The sequence below is a fragment of the Protomyctophum parallelum genome (assembly GCF_964188405.1).
Source record: "Protomyctophum parallelum genome assembly, chromosome: 5".
In the NCBI taxonomy this organism is placed as follows: Eukaryota; Metazoa; Chordata; class Actinopteri; order Myctophiformes; family Myctophidae; genus Protomyctophum; species Protomyctophum parallelum.
In genome coordinates, this window is record NC_139702.1 from 27,184,429 (window position 1) to 27,205,850 (window position 21,422).

General features: G+C 42.9%; 1 protein-coding gene across 1 annotated transcript in view; it reads right to left on the reverse strand.

Annotated features, from left to right (window-relative positions):
- Positions 1-388: 388 nt before the first annotated feature.
- The window catches only part of LOC310858293 (slit homolog 1 protein-like), a gene marked incomplete at its 5' end in the record, with an annotated part of 114,817 nt that continues 93,783 nt past the window's right edge, over positions 389-21,422 (reverse strand). Inside the window, 11 exon segments of the mRNA XM_083764401.1 lie at positions 389-742; positions 8,233-8,462; positions 8,649-8,773; positions 11,050-11,279; positions 12,166-12,320; positions 15,561-15,691; positions 16,846-17,104; positions 18,076-18,213; positions 19,246-19,339; positions 20,571-20,710; positions 21,291-21,385. Coding sequence (XP_083620527.1) covers positions 462-742; positions 8,233-8,462; positions 8,649-8,773; positions 11,050-11,279; positions 12,166-12,320; positions 15,561-15,691; positions 16,846-17,104; positions 18,076-18,213; positions 19,246-19,339; positions 20,571-20,710; positions 21,291-21,385 — 1,878 coding nt within the window. The 3' untranslated portion in view covers positions 389-461.

Genomic DNA, 21,422 nt, shown 5'->3' on the forward strand with positions numbered 1-21,422 from the left:
ATAACTAACTGAAACTGTATACTGTGTGTTTACAAAACTCACAAAAACTAACTCAAATGAACTAAACAAAATGCCCTATAGTTTTCATTTTTGTCAATTTATTTATAAGCTCAATCTGTAACTGAATATTCCTTTTTTAAATGCTATCTCTCCTTGAGTTTTTTACCTACTCTTTTCAATCCTTTTTCAATCCTGCACCTGACTTATTTGTCAGGTGCAGGATTGGGCAGACAAACTAACACCAAAACTAATATAAACTAGCAAACCTGCTCTAAAAACTAACTAAAACGAACTGAATTAGAAAAAAACTAAACTATAATGAAAAATCCAAAACCATTATAACCTTGGTGTGCATGCACACACGTGTGTGTGTGTGTGTGTGTGTGTGTGTGTGTGTGTGCGTGCATGCGCATGCGTATGTACCTCGTGCATCATCATCACCACATCATCAGCGTACAGTGCTACACACAGTCCTTGCAGCCACACTCCACGGGCTTCTCCACGTCCTGTGTGAAAGACGTTCCGTCGTCGCATTCAAACGTCAGCCGTCGGCGCCGCACCCTCAGGGGGGCGCAGCACGGGGCAGCAGAGCCGGTCCCCGCCGGCTCCTCCGCTGCGACGCCCGTCTGGCTGCAGCGGCCGCGGCATTCCACCCAGGAGAAGGCTTTGGACGTCTGGCACAGCGCCGAGCCGCGCTGTGCCCGGTGGACGTCCCTCACCGCCTCGCCTTGACACAGGGACTCTGGTGGGAGCAGGGAGGGAGGGAGGGAGAGAGAGAGAGAGATGGAGAGAGGGAGAGAAAAGCACATGTTAGTGTTGTTTTTTACAGGAAATTTGGATTTAGTCATAGTATTTTGAATACATTTTCATTTAGTCATATTTTAGTCGCCTGAAATGTTTTAGTTTAACTGTCTTTTAGTCGACTAAATACCCTAAGATCTTAGTCGACTAAATCTACAGTTGTTTTTGTCGACTAAAATGTATGTCGGCAGGCCTTGATGACATTGTAATGGCAGTGCGACGTGTTGTGAGCTTGTAGATCAGCTATTTTCAGCATGCAACAAAGCATAAAATGACTCTGTTCTCCACTAGTCCCTCCCTAACATTTTAGTCTACTTTTTATTCGTTGACGAAATAGTCAATAATATACTTAGTCTTAGTATAGTTATCATAAGTCATCATAGCTTAGTTTTTATTTAGTTTTCCTTGGACAGAACAAGCCAGTGACAGTCGAGACAATGTGCCCTCACATGCTGGAGACACTTGGGCAAGCGTCCGAATTCATTCCCTATGCCCCATATAGTGCACTACTTTGGGGTTCCGCCAATTTCATATAGTGTCCGAATGTGTATTAAGCATTTTGCACCCTAATGTAGTGGACTGAAGTATCCCACAATGCACCCTAATGTAGTGGACTGAAGTATCCCACAATGCACCCTAATGTAGTGGACTGAAGTATCCCACAATGCACCCTAATGTAGTGGACTGAAGTATCCCACAATGCACCGGAATTGTAGGGAACAGCCGATGGTCACTATACAAGCAAATCTTCCCCATAATGCATTGCGCAAGCTTCTGCATGCATGCGCTCCAACTCAGATGAGGCAGAAGTTGAGCCAACACAAATGTACTTTTTAAACGTTTGTTTTCTCTTTTCTTCCCTTCTCTTTTCTTCTTGAAGCTACAGATCTCGAGACAATCGACCTGTGCATTTATTTGCAATCGTTTTATTTATAATAAAACAATTGTATTCATTTGCAATAGCATTAATCTGATTCATTGTATCACCCAGTGCATGACGTTAGGAGAGGAATCAGTTGCTTGCTGTAGAATATATTTGCGAGCATAACCTATTTTATCTCAAACTAAGGCTCAATACATGCATGTGAGACACATTAATTGTGTCACGAACATATGTTTTCATATGCATTAATTCCTGCCTGCATGAAATATATATTATATAACATTGAATTGCGATAAATACATTAAAGGTATTATGACATGATTTATAACATAATTTTAAAAACATTAAAAGTCTTGGCCATGGTCCTTCAAACGTGTCTAAAACGTTTGAACACTCAACTCCACTCCAGTATTTCTTGACACGAGTTTTTGTGCATGTGTAAAGTTCATCCTGAGAAGCCATGGAAAAACACATTATTTTAGCCTGTAGATGTCGGTAATTCCCCCTTTCCTGTCAACCCAAGATGCGCTACTTTGACAACTTGGTAGGAACGTCGTCAAAAATAAAAGAGTCATCTAGGCCAGTTGGTATCCAGTGTAAGGACTTGTGTTGATTGACACAGCCAACAACAGAGCAGATTGATTTTTCTCTAGAAGCCATTATTAGTAAGTATTACAAAGAAACAAAGTCGCCAGGGCTCGAGATTAACGGCGTCCCGACGTCCCGGGGACTATAAAATATCTATTTGGGACGTAAATGTATCTCATTCGGGCCGGTTCCGGGACGAGAGGAGTTTTTGCATTGAAAATGCGTATATCGCGTGCAGCGCTGAGCAGCATGAGACTATCAGCGCTGCTGACACTTTTTGCACTATCTGCAGTGCCGTCAGTCAGACAAGTTGACAACATGAACACACCACCATTCATCCAAAGGAAGCCGCTTATATTACTTCTGCCCCGTGGATGGGACATTTACATTGAAAAACTATCGGTTGGAAGCGTGGTTTAACCATGGTTGTGTCTTGTGTGTATAGCGGAGGGAAAAGTTCCATATGGACACGGGGCTACCGCTACACTACACCAACGTTAGCTTCCATGCTAGGCTTGCTAGTAGCCCCATATGTGCCCTCTCCCTACGCTCATTCTGTAGCTCCGATGAGCGTAGGGAGAGGGCACATATGGGGCTAGGCTTGCTAGCTGCTTTAACATGTGTCGCATGGAACCTCTCCCTCTGATAGAGCTACATTATAACGGGTTCCATATGGGGCTAATGTTAGTCCAAGTCAAATCCAAGTCAAAGGACCCACGTCGGTCCAACCCACAGCTGACCAGATGAAATGGTTACGGCACATTGAATAATATGTTGGTATCCTCTGAAGCAACAGATTGTTCTGGAATTGCTGCCCCGCAGCCCCAACACTGTAGAATGCACTCCTCAAAACGCTCTCATTCCACAGTTTTTATTGATTTTATTTCTTCATCTTAGTGTTCCCCCTAAAAAAGTTTTTTTAATTTGTTTTCTCATGCCACCCATGTAAATCATTTGAGTATTCATAGACTACCTGCATTACTGCACGTTTATCTTTTGGTCTTGATCAAGCAGCCTACCACCAAAGTTGTATAGCTACTGTAGTCACTATTCATTGATTCACCAAAATAACAAAATCCATTTGAAAATAAATATCACTGTTCTCAGGTTGAATATTGATATGCGGTTAAAATGTGATTAATTTAGATTAATTAATTACAAAGCCTCTAATTCGATTAACATTTTTAACCCAGCCCTATTTTTCATCTGGGAGCATTTTGACTAAATCAGTGTATTTTCTCTATCTACTGAAGAAACATGAAGCCAAACAAATAATGTACTGCATGTATTGTATTTCTATTATACAATAGGAATACAGTTATTCATTTCGCAATCTGAGTGGTCCTTTTTTAACTTTTTTTCCCGGGACGGTATACATTCACTTTGGGACGGTTCAAATTGTATTTTGGGACGGTTCCGGGACGGTGGTGAAAAAAGTTAGTCTGGAGCCCTGAAAGTCGCGGTTACAATGAGGAAGCGGAGAAGAGATGGTAGGCACTAGGCAGGGAGCAGAGGGGAGGGGGCGGAGGTTTAGCGGAGATCTACGTATATCTCTGCCGTCCAACCAGATGAGACATTTTTGCATAATTATTCACAAAAGTCCAGACAGCAGAGAATACACTGAATGTTCAAACTTCGTTTTTTTTTGGTGAAATTGATGTCAAGAAAAGCCAAAAAAGCCAAAAAATCTACAAAAATGTGTTTTAAATGTCACAATCCCTTTAAAACCTCGTTATGTAGGCCTAGATAGTAATTTATTGGACTGCTGTTTCTGTTAACACCAAACGTCCGTATTGTGAGCTTGTAGATCAGCTACTGTTTTCATATTGCTGGATAATATGGATATAATATTAATTTATTGATAATAATAATTAGGCCTATGTTATTTTAAGAGAATAACCTTTTTATCATAAACATAGGCCTAAATGCCTGCAAACATATTTCCATTAACCTATTTATTCATTCATTCCATCCTTCATTCATCCATGAATTTAAAAAATAATTTAAACTGTTAATATCATATTGTCTATGTCCCTCAAAGTTATTTATAATGGTTTGAGCCTCCATCGCCACTCTGATATAACCAGTCCTTGTCATTTCTTTTTTGACCTTGAAAGCAGTTTTAGCTGCAGTACCACAATGTCCTGAGGTGGTGGGGGTGCTGATATGCAGATTATTTAATATTTGAGTCATTATAATACTGATGCTAGATAAAAATCCAGGCTTGTTTCCATGCCAGCTTGGGAAATCAACAATGGTGGACATTGTAAACAAAGTGGAAATGCAAATTTGGAAATGAAGAGGAGGAATTATACAAAGTAGGGTCACTAGGGTGACATTGATGACATCATGATGAGGACCAAATCAGTTGAGCTGTTCCTGAGAGCAATTTCCATTAAAGCGCCAATATGATATGAAAGCCTGATTGTTCAAAATTGGTTATTTGTGGGGAAAGAAAACGCATATGGGAGCCCCAAAAACAACAGAAATTGAAAAAGTTGAATTTTATGTTATAGGTCCTTTAAGTCTGGATCCCCGTATGGGAAAAAGCCCTTGAATTTGAACGCAGCCAGTGACAGTCGAGACAATGTGTCGATGAATATGGCTGTTGTCGGGCAGAAACCGCTTATCTCCATATTCTAACTTTGTGTCAGTTAATGTAAAGTAACCAAGTACATTTACTTAAGAATTTGTACTTTTCTTCAGCATTTCCAATTTCCAATACTTTTACTTCTACTCCACTTACATTTTGGATGCAGATATTGTACTTTTACTCCGCGATGCGATGCACTGTGAACTTGTAGATCTGCTATTTTAAAAATATTTTGAAATGGGACATTGTACTTTAGAATTTAGAATTCCGGACCTTTACATATATTTTTCTATATTGCAGTATTGACACTTTTACTTAAAGGACCACTTCACCACTTTTCAACCTATCTTCATATAATAGGTCCTCACTAATCATGAAAAAAATGGCACTATTTTATTTCTACTCAGTCTGTGTCTCATAGGACGGCTGTGGGCAGTTTAGAAACCGTCTTCCAGTGACATCATCATTAGGCAGATTTTTTTTAAAACAAGATTTTTTTACAAAAATATTTAGATTTTCATTATCGTGAGAACGATGGCTTCCATTTTCGCATTGCAACTTTTCAGGACTTAGAAAGCCTGCAGTTTTTATTAGCTTGTATTCCCCATCGATGATGTCACTGGAAGACGGTTTCTGAACTGCCCACAGCCCTACTATGAGACACAGACCGAGTAGAAATAAATTGCACCATTTTTTCATGATTATTAGTGAGGACCTATTATATGAAGATAGGTTGAAAAGTTGTGAAGTGGTCCTTTAAGTAAAGCACTTTTCCAACACTGCTTTTTGTGTGTGTGTGGGGGGGGGGGGTTTCTTCTTTTTTTTCTCGTAAATTAATGATCAGCGTCACACAAAGGTATCAAAAGTTGCAGACCTGCAAGCTAAAAACACAACACAAAGCGACATATTTTGAGCTTGCAGATCTGCCACTTTTGCAATTTTTGAATTTTAACTTTTGAGTTTTCCACCCGACTGAGACGATATACATATACCGTAAATAAATAGAAATTCGTAAAATGTAAAAGTAACATCATCAGCATTTACCAGATCACTATGACATACAGTGTACATTATAGCCACAGCCTCTTATGGAGATTCATATAAGGTTGGCCAGAATCACATCAGAATTCTATAGAATGACGCAAATCGGAAGATTTAGAGTGCACTTACGCACAAGATCAGAAAATGTCATTTCTAGGCTGTTGTGGGGCACATATCTCATTATTTTCAAGGGTAAATATCAGATTCTGTGCTGTGAAAAGATCTTATCTTTACAATGAGGAGCTCAGCGTCACATATCTTGTGACCGTGTAAGTGGCCACTCCCCAGGGAACAGAATGACCTCATCATGTCATCTCTGTCATATACATACATACTGTAGAATAAATAGGTCATTTCGTAAAAGAAAATCCATATCGACTTAGCTAAAATGTATCATTCGATCTCTAAAGTATTGTAAATACTACAATTGCATTTTTGTGCTACCAATCATGTTGTAAGGCTACAGATGGAAGATATATAGCTGCACTACACTCCTTGAGTGTGTGGAATCTTTCACACACTTTCACACATTTCATTGTCAAAGTATTTGTATATGTGCAGTGACAATAAATTGAATCTAATCTAATCTCAAGGTCTCCCCAAACAGACATACAAGCCTCTGCCTTTGTATAAGGGATATATTCATCACTCTAGCAGTGAACTCATTCAAACCCATACCTTCACCTGAACTGAGGACGCCGTGATATGAAATCGCTGCTTCAGTGAACTGTACAAAGTACTTTTACGAAACCTACAGTAAGATGCACGATATTGATATGCAGTGTCAAAATCGGCCGATGCCGATAGGCCTAGATTACCATTATATATTATGATTAAATTGAGGTCATTGTTGCTGATTTTTTTTTGTTTGTTTTCATTTTCAAAGCCATTAACGGTGACATTATTATTGCGTCAATATTGGTGAAATATCGGTCAAAATCGGTGAAATATTGGTCAATATCATCGGTCAATATCGGTGAAAACATCAATTTTTCTGAAACATCGGGCCGATATCGATATGCTACCTACAGTATGATATCACGCATCACTCACGAGTTTCAAAATAGTACAACCACTGAATCTCTGTCCTATAAGCTCTATCCCAGTACACTTTATCTACTCGTACCGACATCACATACCTGCTCAACTGAATGTCGGGAGGCAGGACAGTGTCACACTTTGATTCAGTGCGAGGTAGTGTGTGCAACAACGCACTTGAATCAGCTCTTCCAATTACCCAAAACTAGGCAAAATACTCAAAAGCAAGTGAGTCCTTTGTTGTTGCACAATCCTGCTCCCTGTGCAATCAATGACTGGGCAGTGGCAGGTGCTCCTCTTATAAAGGTTAGGCCCCTCCCATGGACCAAACCATCCCTGGATTGATTCCACAATCGAACCAGTGCATTCCCAATGTCCAGAGACATCACAATTCAGAACACATTTTAAAGTGTCACGTAATACTGTCACATAACGCTCCACATACATTATCCACATAATATATTTAAAGATAAGAGTTCTCTATATACATATAAAACCAATGTTGGTGTGTTCCCCGCACAAATCCACCCGTTGGTATGCTCCCTACACTGGAGCCAATTAATTAACACTCAATCATCAATTCGGTCTCAATCAATCAAGTCAGTCTCAGTGGCAGGGTGAACTGCCACAGAGAGCTTTAGCTGTTCAAAAACCTTTTTACAACATTCATAAAACAAATATATTTTTTTGACTTTTATTTGGTCCTCATAGCTTAGTTTTCGTCAATGAAGAAAAGGTAGTCGGACGACCATTTTTCCTCAATTTTAGTGACAAAATGAACACCGCAAAGCTCCCAAAATAAATGTATAACAGAGTGGACAAAGAAACAACGTTTCGACCTAACCGGCCTTCGCCAGGTATATATATATACCCGACGATCGATCGATTGTCAAAATGATCGGGTTCCAGGACCCGTCGAAATGTTTGGACGTGTGTGCACCTCTTGACCGCCTGATTTCCCTTACCTTTGTCACAGTTCTCCCCATTGAAGCCTTGGTCACAGACACAGTTCTCTCACCTGTGTCACTGTTCTCCCATTGAAGCCTTGGTCACAGACACACTTCTCTCACCTGTGTCACTGTTCTCCCCATTGAAGCCTTCTTGGTCACAGACACACTTCTCTCACCTGTGTCACTGTTCTCCCCATTGAAGCCTTCTTGGTCACAGACACACTTCTCTCACCTGTGTCACTGTTCTCCCCATTGAAGCCTTGGTCACAGACACACTTCTCTCACCTGTGTCACAGTTCTCCCCATTGAAGCCTTGGTCACAGACACACTTCTCTCACCTGTGTCACAGTTCTCCCCATTGAAGCCTTGGTCACAGACACAGCGCGGCCCGTCCTCGGTCTCCTGGCACTGTCCATGTTGACACCGCAGGCCCTGGCATGATGTTCCTTCTGCTGCCACCGCCGGCGCCAGCTCCTCCTGCAGGTGACACAGGGCACCGCGGTAGCCCTCGTCACAGTCGCAGCGGTACGTCTGTCCGTCTAGCGCCACACACGAACCCTTCACACACCTGCAGGAATACATGCCACAGACAGAGGGACCAGTCATTTCGTCGACTCAAACTATGACACAAAAATGTTCAAAATGTACAAAAACTTGTATTTTTTCACTGACAAAAACTTTTATTTTTATTTTTAAAGGTCTTTAAAGTCCTTTAAATTGTCAATTCACCTGAACTACACAACAGAGAACTCACTTGTTGCCTTGACAGGGGTTAGCTTCTGTCACCGTGGCAGCATCCACCTCCGCTGCAGCGCCCCCTGCTGTTGGCTGGTCACAGTGCTGTCCCGTCCAGCCTGGTTGACAGTAGCACTGAGGACCCTGTAGAGGAGACATTTAGTTCAATATAAGCATTATTTTATACTTTATTGAAAAACAGCAGATCTACAAGTGCCGTGCTATGAGCTTGTAGATCTGCTATTTTTTTTAAATCGTGAAAATGTGGCGCAAATCTTTTAATATAATTATATTCTTTCACGGCGAACGTTTTTAACTGGAACTACTGTACATATGTTCAGATGGGGGAACCACAGCCAAATGCAGATAATTATGGGGGTCCTTGACATGAAAGAGGTTGAGCACCACCGATATAGAATCAGGTATTTCAGAAAGTTGTCAGGATTTAGAAGATTATTTTTTAATACCACCAGATCACCTTCAAAATGACCTTTTTTCTATCAATTACTCACCCCATGAAGCCTTTAATTCATGAATTGTTTTTGTTTTGTTTTTGTCGCATTCCTAAGCCAAACATTTGATGACCAGCAGTGGTTCCCTATGGAGACGGGTCTCCTTTGTGTCTCCTACCAGAAGAGCAGCCTATGCACATCCGGTTATCAAATTGTTGGCTTAGGAATGTAAAAAAAAGAAAGAACATGAATTCAAGGCTTCACGGGGTGTGTAATCTACAGAGAATATATATATATATATATATATATATATATATATATACTGTATATATATCCCTTAAACCTTATCCCTAAACTAATTTGCCATTTTTTACTATTTAAAAAAAACTTTTTAAATAGTTCAAATAGCCAATCTACAAGCTCACAATGTCTGGATGTAGATCGGCTAGTTGAACTATTATAAAATGTATTTCAAAATAGTAAAAAATGTCAAATTAGGGATAAGGGATAAGGGTGGCGCAAGATGGAGCCCTAAGTCCCTTTTGGGGCGAACTAGTCCTTTAAAGGTCAGTTCTAACTCTAATAATTCAAATTCAAGGGTTACAACTCAAAAGTAAACACAAAAAAAGCCCAAGTGTGCAGATTTTGATTACAAAACAGTATTACCGCTTCAGCCTTATATACAATACATTTTGGCCATTTGAAATAGCCGATCTACAAGCTATGCGATACATTTTGAGCTTGTAGATTTGGTATTTTCTAAATATCTTTATTAAAAAAAATCATTTGAAAACTGCATTCTGCACAATGAGTAATTTCCACTTTAGTTTTATACCAATATCTTTGTACTTTTGCTCAACATTTTGAATTATGGCCATTTACTTGGTATATTGGTATACGTGCTTTTTCTACATTGCAGTATTGATACTTTTACTCAAGTAAAAAACAAACAAAACGAAAAAGTGCCCTTCTGGGCACAGGTCTCCACCAGGAGGATAGGAGTGTGTGTGATGTTTGGCAAAATGTTTAGGAGTAATATAAACATGTTTTTTTGTTTGTTTGTTTGTTTGTTTGTTTCTTGCAACAATTTTCTTCATTTTGTTGAGGAAATGCAGAGCCAGATCACTCATAGCATATAGAATCACTCAGAGGATAGAATTCTGGATGAGCAGGACATGTGCAGCATTTTGTACAAAACGGGCTACTCTTGAAAACTTTGGAAGGCAATCTTAGCTAATCAGTGTAAAATCTGAGAAATCCAACAGGCTCGTCTTGATCACTTGATCATGTGTACCGATTTGCGTGAGATTTGGATGAAATCTGTGCGACTAACATAAACAATGTGTTTTGCAGAAATCGGCCTCATGGTGGCGCTATAACCGGCAGATGTGGAGGGATACAGGGACAATGTTTTTCCATGGCCTCTAGGGAGTGTGCATACATAAGTTGTATACAGATCGATGCAGTTATAGGTAAAAACAGGAATTGGCCTGTTATAGCGCCACCGTGAGGCTGATTTGGGAAAACAAATAGTGGCATGTCGTCCTCGGCCTAGTGGAAATGGGTGTGTATACTTTCAGGGAAATTGGACACTGTGTTTGTGTTTTGTGGCATGTTGGATCATCAGGATGGAAGATGGGAAATTGTGCAGATCCGTGTTGATCACATGACTATGGAGATAGTGTATACGGAATTGTGTGATGTATGGATAAAATGTGTACGAGTTATCTACAGAAATGTGTTTTGCCTAAATCGGCCTCATGGTGGCGCTATAACAGGCCGTTGGGGCAGAGGTTTGTCGTTGGCATCCAGGGAGTGTGTGTGCACAGTTTGGCATGGATTAGCTGGTAACGGACGGACGGACGGACACACGGACGGAGTGCAAAACATACTCTCTCCCCATGCCTTCGGCCTGGTGGAGACAATAAACCAAAGTGAGTACTTTCTTTCCACCACTAGCTACAGTACCTGCGCGGCGTGGGGCTGACAGAGGCCGTGCAGGCAGTAGAGCTTCTGACACGGCTGACAGCCCGGCACCACCCCGGGGTTCATGTGGCTCCTGGTGAAGTCCTGCAGCTCGTGGTTGACGTACAGGTTCCGGATGCAGCCGTGGAAGCTGGAGAAGTTGAGCGCCTGCGAGGAGAGACCTCCGCCGCCCTGGGAGGAGGAGGAGGGCTGCAGCACCTCCTCGGGCATGCCTGGGGGCGGGAGGCCAGAGGATGTGGAGAGAGAGAGAGAGAGAGAGAGAGAGAGAGACGGATGAGTGAAGCAGAGAGCAGGAGAGAGAGAGAGAAAAGTAGCCTGATTGTCAGACTCTGAGAGCCTCCAGCACCTGCAGTGCGCTCAGTCGAGTGGGCAGGGTCTATGGGCTGGAAACCAGGCTAAGAGAAAAATGCTTGTTTTATGGTTAAAAAATAGTTAAACTTTCAATAACATAAACATTCAGGTTGGGGTTTAGGATTAGGAATAGACAATATTTGGACGAGACTAAAATACTACGGAGGGACTAGTGGAGACGAGATCCAGTAGAACTAAAAGATAAGTCATTTTATGTTTGGTTGTGCTCGGGTGTTGCACTCTGAACATAGCAGACAGGGGCCTGTCCACTCAGTACAGTATGTATTTGGGGGGGGTCTTACCTCCTACATACGGTACAGTATGTATTTGGGGGGGGGGGTCTTACCTCCTACATACAGTATGTATTTGGGGGGGGGGTCTTACCTCCTACATACAGTATGTATTTGGGGGGGGGGGGGTCTTTCCTCCTACATACAGTATGTATTTGGGGGGGGTGGGTCTTACCTCCCACATACAGCGGGGCCTCTACACTCAGTACAGTATGTATTTGGGGGGGGGGGGGGTCTTTCCTCCTACATACAGTATGTATTGGGGGGGGGGGGGGTCTTTCCTCCTACATACAGTATGTATTTGGGGGGGGGTGGGTCTTACCTCCCACATACAGCGGGGCCTCTACACTCAGTACAGTATGTATTTGGGGGGGGGGGGGGGGGGTCTTACCTCCCACATACAGCGGGGCCTCTACACTCAGTACAGTATGTATTTGGGGGGGGGGGGGGGTCTTACCTCCCACATACAGCGGGGCCAGTCCACTCAGCGGCCCACTCCTCCCCAGGCTGTCCAGCGTGGTGGGCACGCCTCCGTCCACCGACAGGTTCACCATGCGGTCAAAGGTCACCAGCTCCACCGTGTGGAAGCGGCCGTCGTTCACCGTCTCAGCACTGCAGTGGAACACGATGGTTGGTTTCCACAGAGCGGGAATTTATACAACTGACAAGCTTACCCCTTACTGGGGTGTTATAGGCAACCTTTTAGACATATGCCAATGTGCCATGTTCTCATTTTGTTGATATTAGTAGTCCAGTGTGCCAAATTAACACATTTAATTATGATACCACATCAAAAACATATAACGTCAGTGGCGTATCCAGGAATTACGTTTTGGGCAGACAAGTGGGCTGTATTTTGCGTGTCTTGACTCTTAAGTACCAGGTCTTATTCTCTAACTTGAGTAAGCTAAAGACCTGGAGGCGTGGTCCATGCCATTTGGCTATTCTGAGTGGCCAAAGAGCATTGATCACGCCTCCAGGTCTTTAGTTTACTCAAGTTATAGGGAATAAGACCTGGTACTTAAGACACGCAAAATACAGCCCAACTTTGTGTTATTAATTGTCGTCTCCCCGTGCACAGACAAGTGCCAGACGAGTATACGATACAAAGGGCTGAAAGGCATGCGTTTACATTCCAACGGGCTCTACCGCGACGGCCAATCAGCTGTCCACTAATAGTTCAGGTCTTGTTTTTGTCCTCTTTTTTTTCTTATTGTATGGATTTTGGCCAGAAATGGATTTGGACAGGCAGGACGCCTGCCCTGGCCTTATTGTGGATACGCCTCTGCATACCGTATGTCCGTATATGCATGACAACCTTTGGTAATGATCGTTGGACTCAGAGCAAACAACAACCCCCAGACTCCCTCACCCCAGTCAAGAGTTCAGCATTTGAATGAATGTAGAATTATGTGCAGGATGTAATACAGATGTGAGGGGACTTCATTTAATAGGCTACATTAAAAAAAAAGATCTTATTTTCAAATAAAAATCCTCTGTCTCACACCTAACCTTGTGCCAATGTTAGCATTTTGTGTGCCTTTTTGCGTTCATGGTACTCAAACCTGTGCCCTCTCTGTTACACAAAAAAAGCTCTTGCTAACACAAAACTGTGTGCGTCAGTCAGAGTTTTTTTTTTTTTTTTTTAAATAAAATAATTAACCACCTAAGGCCTATCTCCTACTCCTTTGTATACGACAGATGCTGAACATAGCCATTCTACACGCTCATAATGCTTATTGTGATCTTGTAGATAGGCTACTTGCTATATTTGTATTTAATTTTGGAGCAATGGGGATGCCAGGATCAATATGGCTAATTTAATATTTAGTAAATTATAAAATTGTCATGTTATCAAACACGGAAATGCATGCCTTTTAAATTCAGCCTGACCAGAAGGCAGGGGATGAAAACATATCCCCCAACAGTGATAAAAAAATGAATGCCTAGAGGGGAGATATTAAAATCATAGGCGTGGACCCACCATCTCCCCTGTGTTAGTTAATTACGCCTTGATTCATTTTTAATCGAGTTTTTACCCCTTATGTTGTTGGAGAATTATTATGTTATTATTATTATTATTATTTTTTTTTTTAAACCTGTAGCGCTATGTGATTTGAAAAAAATCTAAAGTGCATTATGAATAAAATGTATTATTATCATTATTAGATGTTCCAAATGGTTGGAATCAGATCCAGTCTCAAACTACCGCCCAGCCACTCAGCAATTAATTAAGTTGTTACGCACAAGGCGAGCTGTCGACCGCCTCTGGGCTCGGATTATTATTAAAATTAAGCAGCCAATACAAATTCTGCTAAATGCCTAAATTGTAAATTGTAATTCTACAGCGAGTTGTCGATATTCCAAAACAGTGTGTAAATATGTAAGTGGGGGTGGTGTCCGGGTGCTGTTGCTGCACTATAGTGACTCCAAATGTCTTAATTGGGAGAACATTTTGAATTGAAAAATAAATATTGTTGCTGTCAGACAGAAACCTCTCATCTCCATATTTTAACTTTTCACTTCTTAGACATTTGTTTGATTTTTCTTTCATTTCATCATGACAAAAAAATATAATTGATTTTTTTTTTTTAATTGATGAAAGTTTTTCGATTTGACACATTAATGATTATTAATTAATTTATTAGTCAATTAAACGCACCCGGGCGCAGTACCCTTCACGGCCACAAGGGGGGGGGGGGGAATATCTCACAACGGGTAAGGACTAGTAGTTATAATGTGCTGTTCCACTGAGCATAATAATGCATTATGACCAGCACTTATAAGTTGTTATACATGATTACAAACATTTATAACGAGTGTTGTAATGCCTTATACGCACATTATAATGCATTATAAATGCGCTTATAATGCATTATAAAGACGACCTTAATCCATTCCGGGGCGGGAACCCCTTTTGGTGTTTTAAACATAATGTTATAATTTAGCTATTGAAAAATGACAGATCTACAAGCTCATAGCGCGCCACCGAGTGGCGCGCTACGAGCTTGTAGGTCTATTTTTGAAAAATCGTTAAATTGTGGCGCAAATCATTGAATATATATTTCAGAGTGAACATTTTTTTATTTCTTTTGGCTTTCGCCTTTATTTTATATATTTTATGGAGGAACAGACAGTAGGCTGACAGGAAATGGGGAGAGAGATGGGGGGGAAGACATGCAGTAAAGGCCGTCGGGATCGGGAGTCGAACCTGCGGCACACTGCCAGACTGGATTACCAGCCAAGATGCCTGGACCGCTGAGCCACGGCCCAGGCCAGAGCGAACATTTTTAACTAAAATATTTGCTTCTGGGGAGGTCCCTGGAACTACATATTTTGTCCGTGGCCCAATAGAGATAATTCTGGGGGTCCTTGACATGTCAAAGGTTGAGCACCACTGACATAGAAACATGGGTTTTTCAGGATTTAGAAGCCTTTTTTTTAAATCGACCTCAGTCCAAAATGGGTTAATATAAAGTGTTACCGAATTTCTTTTAGAATCGGCCTCATGGCTTGGGTGGTTAAAGTATAGCACGAGCGACAATGCACCTAAATGTTTACACATGAACTCTCCGCTACATAAAATATGTGTCAGCAGGCCTTTTGACAAAGCTTTTTTCCCTCTGACACCTCGGTGAGCACCTTCATTCATTTGTAGGCTGTATTAAAAATAATCGTTAGAACAACACACGGAGAGCGGATACAAGCCGCTATCCTCTTTCAGGTCACATTACACGCCGGCAAAAACAAATCTGCGCGTAATAGGAAGGACTCCCATGCATATTTAATCAGCTCAATGCGCGTGCACAGATAGGGGTGTGTGTGTGTGTGTGTGTGTGTGTGTGCGTGTACCTGTAGATAGCGGTAACAGGCTGGTTTCCAGGGTCGTAGCTGACTCTGACGTGACCCTGGTGCAGCTCCACCGCGATGGGCTCATTGTCTCCATTGTACAGCAAGATGCCATTATCCTCCGCGGTCGATACCTACAACAGGTACAGACACGCGCGAACGCGAGCACACACAGACACGCGCACCGCGCACACGCACGCGCACACGCACACGCACACACACACACACGCACACACACACGCACACGCACACGCACACACACGCACACACACAATTTTACTTGTGAGGACATCAACGATTACGAATGTGCCAAACGTGCCATTACGTTTTAGATAAAATGATAAGATCTGAAAAATATCAGATCTACAAGTTATTTCTGTGCATGACACTGGCGTGCAAGGGTGCAACTATGAAACAAGCATTTTTCTTGTGAGGACCAGTTAAATGGTGCTCAATGGTCTGTGTTTTAAAACTATATGCCTAAAGGTCCCCCGCACACCGAGCGCGTTTTTCGGATTTTCAGCTGTGTTTCTCCATCGGGTTTTCCGAAAAACGCGCCCAGTGTGCAATCACCTTAACCTTAACCTTATTGCTAAACATAACCTCAGCTAAACTATGCCTAAGCCTAACCTTATTGCTAAACATAACTTCAGCAAAACTATGCCTAAGCCTAACCTTATTGCTAAACATAACCTCAGCAAAACTACAGTATGCCTAACCTTAACCTTATTGCTAAACATAACTTCAGCAAAACTATGCCTAAGCCTAACCTTATTGCTAAACATAACCTCAGCAACACTATGCCTAAGCCTAACCTTATTGCTAAACATAACCTCTGTAAAATTACGCCTAAACCTAAACGTATTCCTAAACTTAAAGGTATATTCAGTGATTTCACTTAATTCAAATATCACTTATTTTTTTGTTTTGTTGTGATAATCCTCCCTACTATAGAGTGTGCTGGCCATATAAGGAGTTCCTCCCTGTCCCCAGTTAACCCCTGGGGGTCAAAAAACCTTAGGTTTCGTTTTTGACTCTCTATCCTGATTGGACGAAAGGCTGGGTCCCACAGCCAAAAACGAAACCTAAGGTTTTTTGAGTGAAATCACTGAATATACCTTTAACCTCAGTAACATGAATTAGGAATACAATAATACAAAAACCACTGGGGTTCCCACAAAAACACCACTGTGTGTTTTGGGGCTTGTGTGTGTGTGTGCATGTGTGCGTGTGTGTGTGTGTGTGTGTGTGTGTGTGTGTGTGCGTGTGCGTGTGTGTGTGCACTCACCTGCAGCGTGATGTTGGCCTGGGGCCAGTTCTTCAGGTCGCCCAGCTGGACGTAGGAGTCTCTGTCCACGAAGTTGACGCTGAGCAGCTTCTCACAGCGCTGGCCCTCGAAGCCGGGCAGACACTCGCACGCCGCAGCGCCGCCCTTCTCCACACAGGGGGCGCCGTTCTCGCACCGGGCCTGTTGGCAAGGCGACGACGACGGCGGGGGAGGAGGGGGAGGAGGAAGAAGAGGAGGGGCCACCTCGCACAGATCGCCACTGTCGGCAGGAAGGAAGGAAGAAGTGGTGGGGAAGCAAAATGTCAGTGAAAACTGGTGCAGATGCTGTTAGTGTGGTCTTAACCTATTTTGATGTCTTCTACATCCTGACAGTTTTCTGAAAAAGCTATGTTTGTATGTCAGTCGTTCTTCTCGATTTTTCAATTAAATAGCTAAAGCATAACATAATGCTAACACCAAAAGGGGTTCCCGCCCAAGAGTAATTAACTATTACTATGAAGCCTTGAATTAATGGAGTCATCGAATTATTCGCTTAGGAATGCTATTTGCCGCAGGCAACAAGTGGAAATCAGTGACTGTTTGATGGGGGTAATTCCATCAACCGAATAACTTTACTGTCGTGACATGAAATAACCGTCTTTAGCAGGAGAAAAGAGCACGGAGGGAAAAAAAGATTGCTTTGACATTTAGCGCAGAGTGACGAACACACTTTTCTCAAAGTGTTGAATTTCCGATAATCCAATCCAACTTTATGTAATATTAATAATAATATCTGGGATTTATATATCGTTTTCTATGAAGTATCCAAAGACGCTTTGAATGTGTGGGGGCCCGGGGGAGAGAACAAAATAACAACTTTATTAGAAAAAAGTAAAGAAGTAAGAGAAGAAATTAAAAGCAATAAAAGGAGGAGAGGGAGAAAGGGAGGGTCTCTGATGAAGGTAAGGAGGGAGGGTCTCTGATGAAGGTAGGGAGGGAGGGTCTCTGATGAAGGTAGGGAGGGAGGGTCTCTGATGAAGGTAGGGAGGGAGGGTCTCTGATGAAGGTAGGGAGGGTCTCTGATGAAGGTAGGGAGGGAGGGTCTCTGATGAAGGTAGGGAGGGAGGGTCTCTGATGAAGGTAGGGAGGGAGGGTCTCTGATGAAGGTAGGGAGGGAGGGTCTCTGATGAAGGTAGGGAGGGAGGGTCCGTATAGCAATACAAACGTGTGTGTGTGTGTGTGTGTTCTCACCTGTATCCCAGGGGACACACACAGCTGTATCCGTCCAGATGGTCCACACAGCGAGCTCCGTTCTGACAGCGGTGGTCCGTACACTCATTATAATCTATACCGCAGTCAGCACCCACCCAGCCTGGGACGCACACACACCTACCACACACACACGCACACACACGCACACGCACGCACACACGTTATATTTGGGGCTGTTTTGGACCTCTTGTACTGAGGTCAGCTGAAACTGAACAGTGAGTGTATTTTTAAGCTCACCTGGCATATAATATAAAAAAACACTGCTGAGCCAGGCGTTGACCTTAGGCTTGTAGGGTATGCATGTACTGTATATATGTATACTGTACAGTATACGTGTTTCTATTGCAGAGCATGTCGTGCACAAGTGCGGTTGTGTGTGTGGGTGTGTGTGTGTGTGTGTGTGCGTGTGCGTGCGGATGTGGCTGTGCAGTTGTTGAGGTTGCTTATGCATACTGTACGGTGTGTGCATTGAATATTGAAGATTCAGGAAGAGTGAGTGAGCAAGCATGCTTAAGTATGTACAATACAGTACGTTTGTCTTAAATGTGTATGTGCGGCACCTGCAAGTGTGGGTGAGTGTGTGTGTGTGTCTGTGTGTGTGTGTGTGTTGCTTTTCAGGATTCAAATTCAAAAGCATCAGAAGTAGCAGATCTACAAGCTCGAAACATGTCGCTTTGCACTGCGTTTCGAGCTTGCAGATCGTTTTTTTTTGCTTTTTTTAATAATTATTGACAGTTTCAGCGAAGGCAGCAAAGGTCGTCATGGACAGGACTCGAACACGCGACGCGCTGTCCGGCCAAAGCCCATTATGTGGCATGATGCGCCTGGACCGCTAGGCCAACGGGCGCCCCCCCAAGATCTGATACTTTTGATGCTTTTGTGTGACGCTGTCGCGAACAAAACTAAAAAAGTAAAAACATGGACATAAGGGGATTCTGGGCTGGGCCACAGCAACGATATGGATGTGTATGTGAGTCAACATATAAGTTCAATATAGGTCTTTATAGGCAGGGATATAATCTGTACAGCATACTGTATGTGAGTGCAAGGACGTGCCTGTGTGCAATGGGTGTGTGTGTGTGCGTGTGTGTGTGTGTGTGTGTGTGTGTGCGTGCGTGTGTGTGTGTGTGTGTGCGTGCGTGTATTCACCTGGGACCAGTAGGAGTGCTGAGGCAGGTAGCCTGGTGCTGACAAGGATTTCTACCTGGAGAACAAACATGTTCCTCTTCTTCACATAACACACCTGACGTGCACGCGCGCACACACACACGCACACGCACATGGACAGACAGACAGGCGGGGGGGGTGAAGGGGAGTCATGAAAGAAGGGGGAGTAGAGAGAATAACAAGAGAACGTTACCTCTCTCCTCTCATCAGGTGCGTTCTCCCAGTTATCAGTGTGAATACTGTAAGTCATATGTAAGCTGTCAGGCAACGATATCTACAAATTGTAACTGTTTTTTTCCTTTTAAACTAATGTCTTATACTTAAGCAATATTACACGAGAGGGTGTGGGTTAACGTGATTATTGCCACGACAGTGATGCGGTCAGGAACGAGACGAAGTCGAGTTCCGCAAGCATCACTATGTAAGCATCGAGTGTAATATTGCAATTATACAACAGTTACCATTAAAACTAAGAAAATCGCTGAAAGAACATATTTTCTTAATGACAGATGTAGTCACTACGACCACAAATGTCCCAAGAAACTAGCTAGAACCTATATAGCCACCGACCGAGTTTGCTAGCGCTCTGGGAGAACAGAGCAGCTGAATTCTTTGCTTTGATTAGGCGGTGAACGGTGCTGGTTTAACCCACGGCTATAGAAGGCTGTTTCAACCAATCAGATTGCTTCCTCGAAACGACCTGTTATAGAATTGATCATACAGATCTGCAGATCTGCAAGCTCGAAACACGGTGAGAAGCAACGCATTTGGAGCTTGTAGATCTGCAACATTTTACTATTTTTGAATTTGAAAAGTAACAGTTTGGTTTGTTAAATATATTTTTTATCCCACGATTTTGTAACCCATTTTTCACCCCTGTGTCAATCATCTAATGTGATCCTGGGCTCTACACACCCTCCACCAACCTAGTCCCCATATATGGGGGACAAGGGGAGAGCAACGGACTTGAACTCATGCTTCCTTCATGCCTGAGTGTCCAAGTTTCTCCTTTACACCTGACAGGGGGGAGTTTCCCTGGTTGGACGTATGGCGCATGGAAGGAACACGTTATTCCAACCAGTTCCTTTCCCCTCCATCAGGCGCCCCGGCTGGCCAGGGGGAGGCAGTTTAGAGACCAGGATTACTGCATGTTTTTTGTGAGGGTACCTAACCTAGGGGTAACAGTAACAGTTTTGGACATAAATAATGATGTTTCCACCCCGACCGAGACGTTATATAACACCATATTTAGCCGTCCATTCTGTCCCCGTTCATATCTATGAAGGTGTGTGTGTGGTGTCTCCTACCGGTGTACTGAGGGGAACACAGGCAGGTGTAGTTGCCCACTCCGTCCACACAGGTGGCGCCGTTCTCACAGCCGTGCTCCGGGCAGTCGTCCACGTTCACTTCACAGAAGGAGCCATGGAAGCCGAACAGACAGGCACAGCTGGAGGCGCGCATGCACACACACACACACACGCATACACATACACACGCGCGCACACACGCACATACACGCACACACACGCACATGGACACGCACACACCACAGAAGAAGAAGAGAGGCATATGGTCAGTCAAGAAAGCTAAAAACGTTCGCTCTGAAAGAATATATTATTCAAACATTTGCGCCACATTTTCACGATTTTTCAAAAAATAGCAGACCCACAAGCCTTGATGTAGATCTGCTATTTTTCAATAGCTTAAATTACAACATGATGTTTAAAACACCAAAAGGGGTTCCCGCCCCAAAATGGGTTAAACCCATTAAAAAAGGCCAATTTGAATATAGGACTGTGATCATGATAATTAATTCATAGACTCTCTCTAAGGCATTGCGCATGCAGCCTCTCTCATGAAGCTGATACTATAATAGCAAGGTCGCTGTCACGATTTCTTTATCAAATCAAGTCAACTACTAGTAGTAGCCCATGCCCAAACCCATGGTACTATTGGTACCCATCAGATTATGTGACCTACAGTACCTTCACATTGTGTGTGTGTGTGTGTGTGTGTGTGTGTGTTACCTAAACCCTCGGGTCTGTTCGTCACTGAGACACGTTCCTCCGTTGGTACAGGGGTTACTGACACACGCATCAACTGGAGTCTCACAGTATTTACCCTGGACACACACACACACACGCACACGCACACGCACA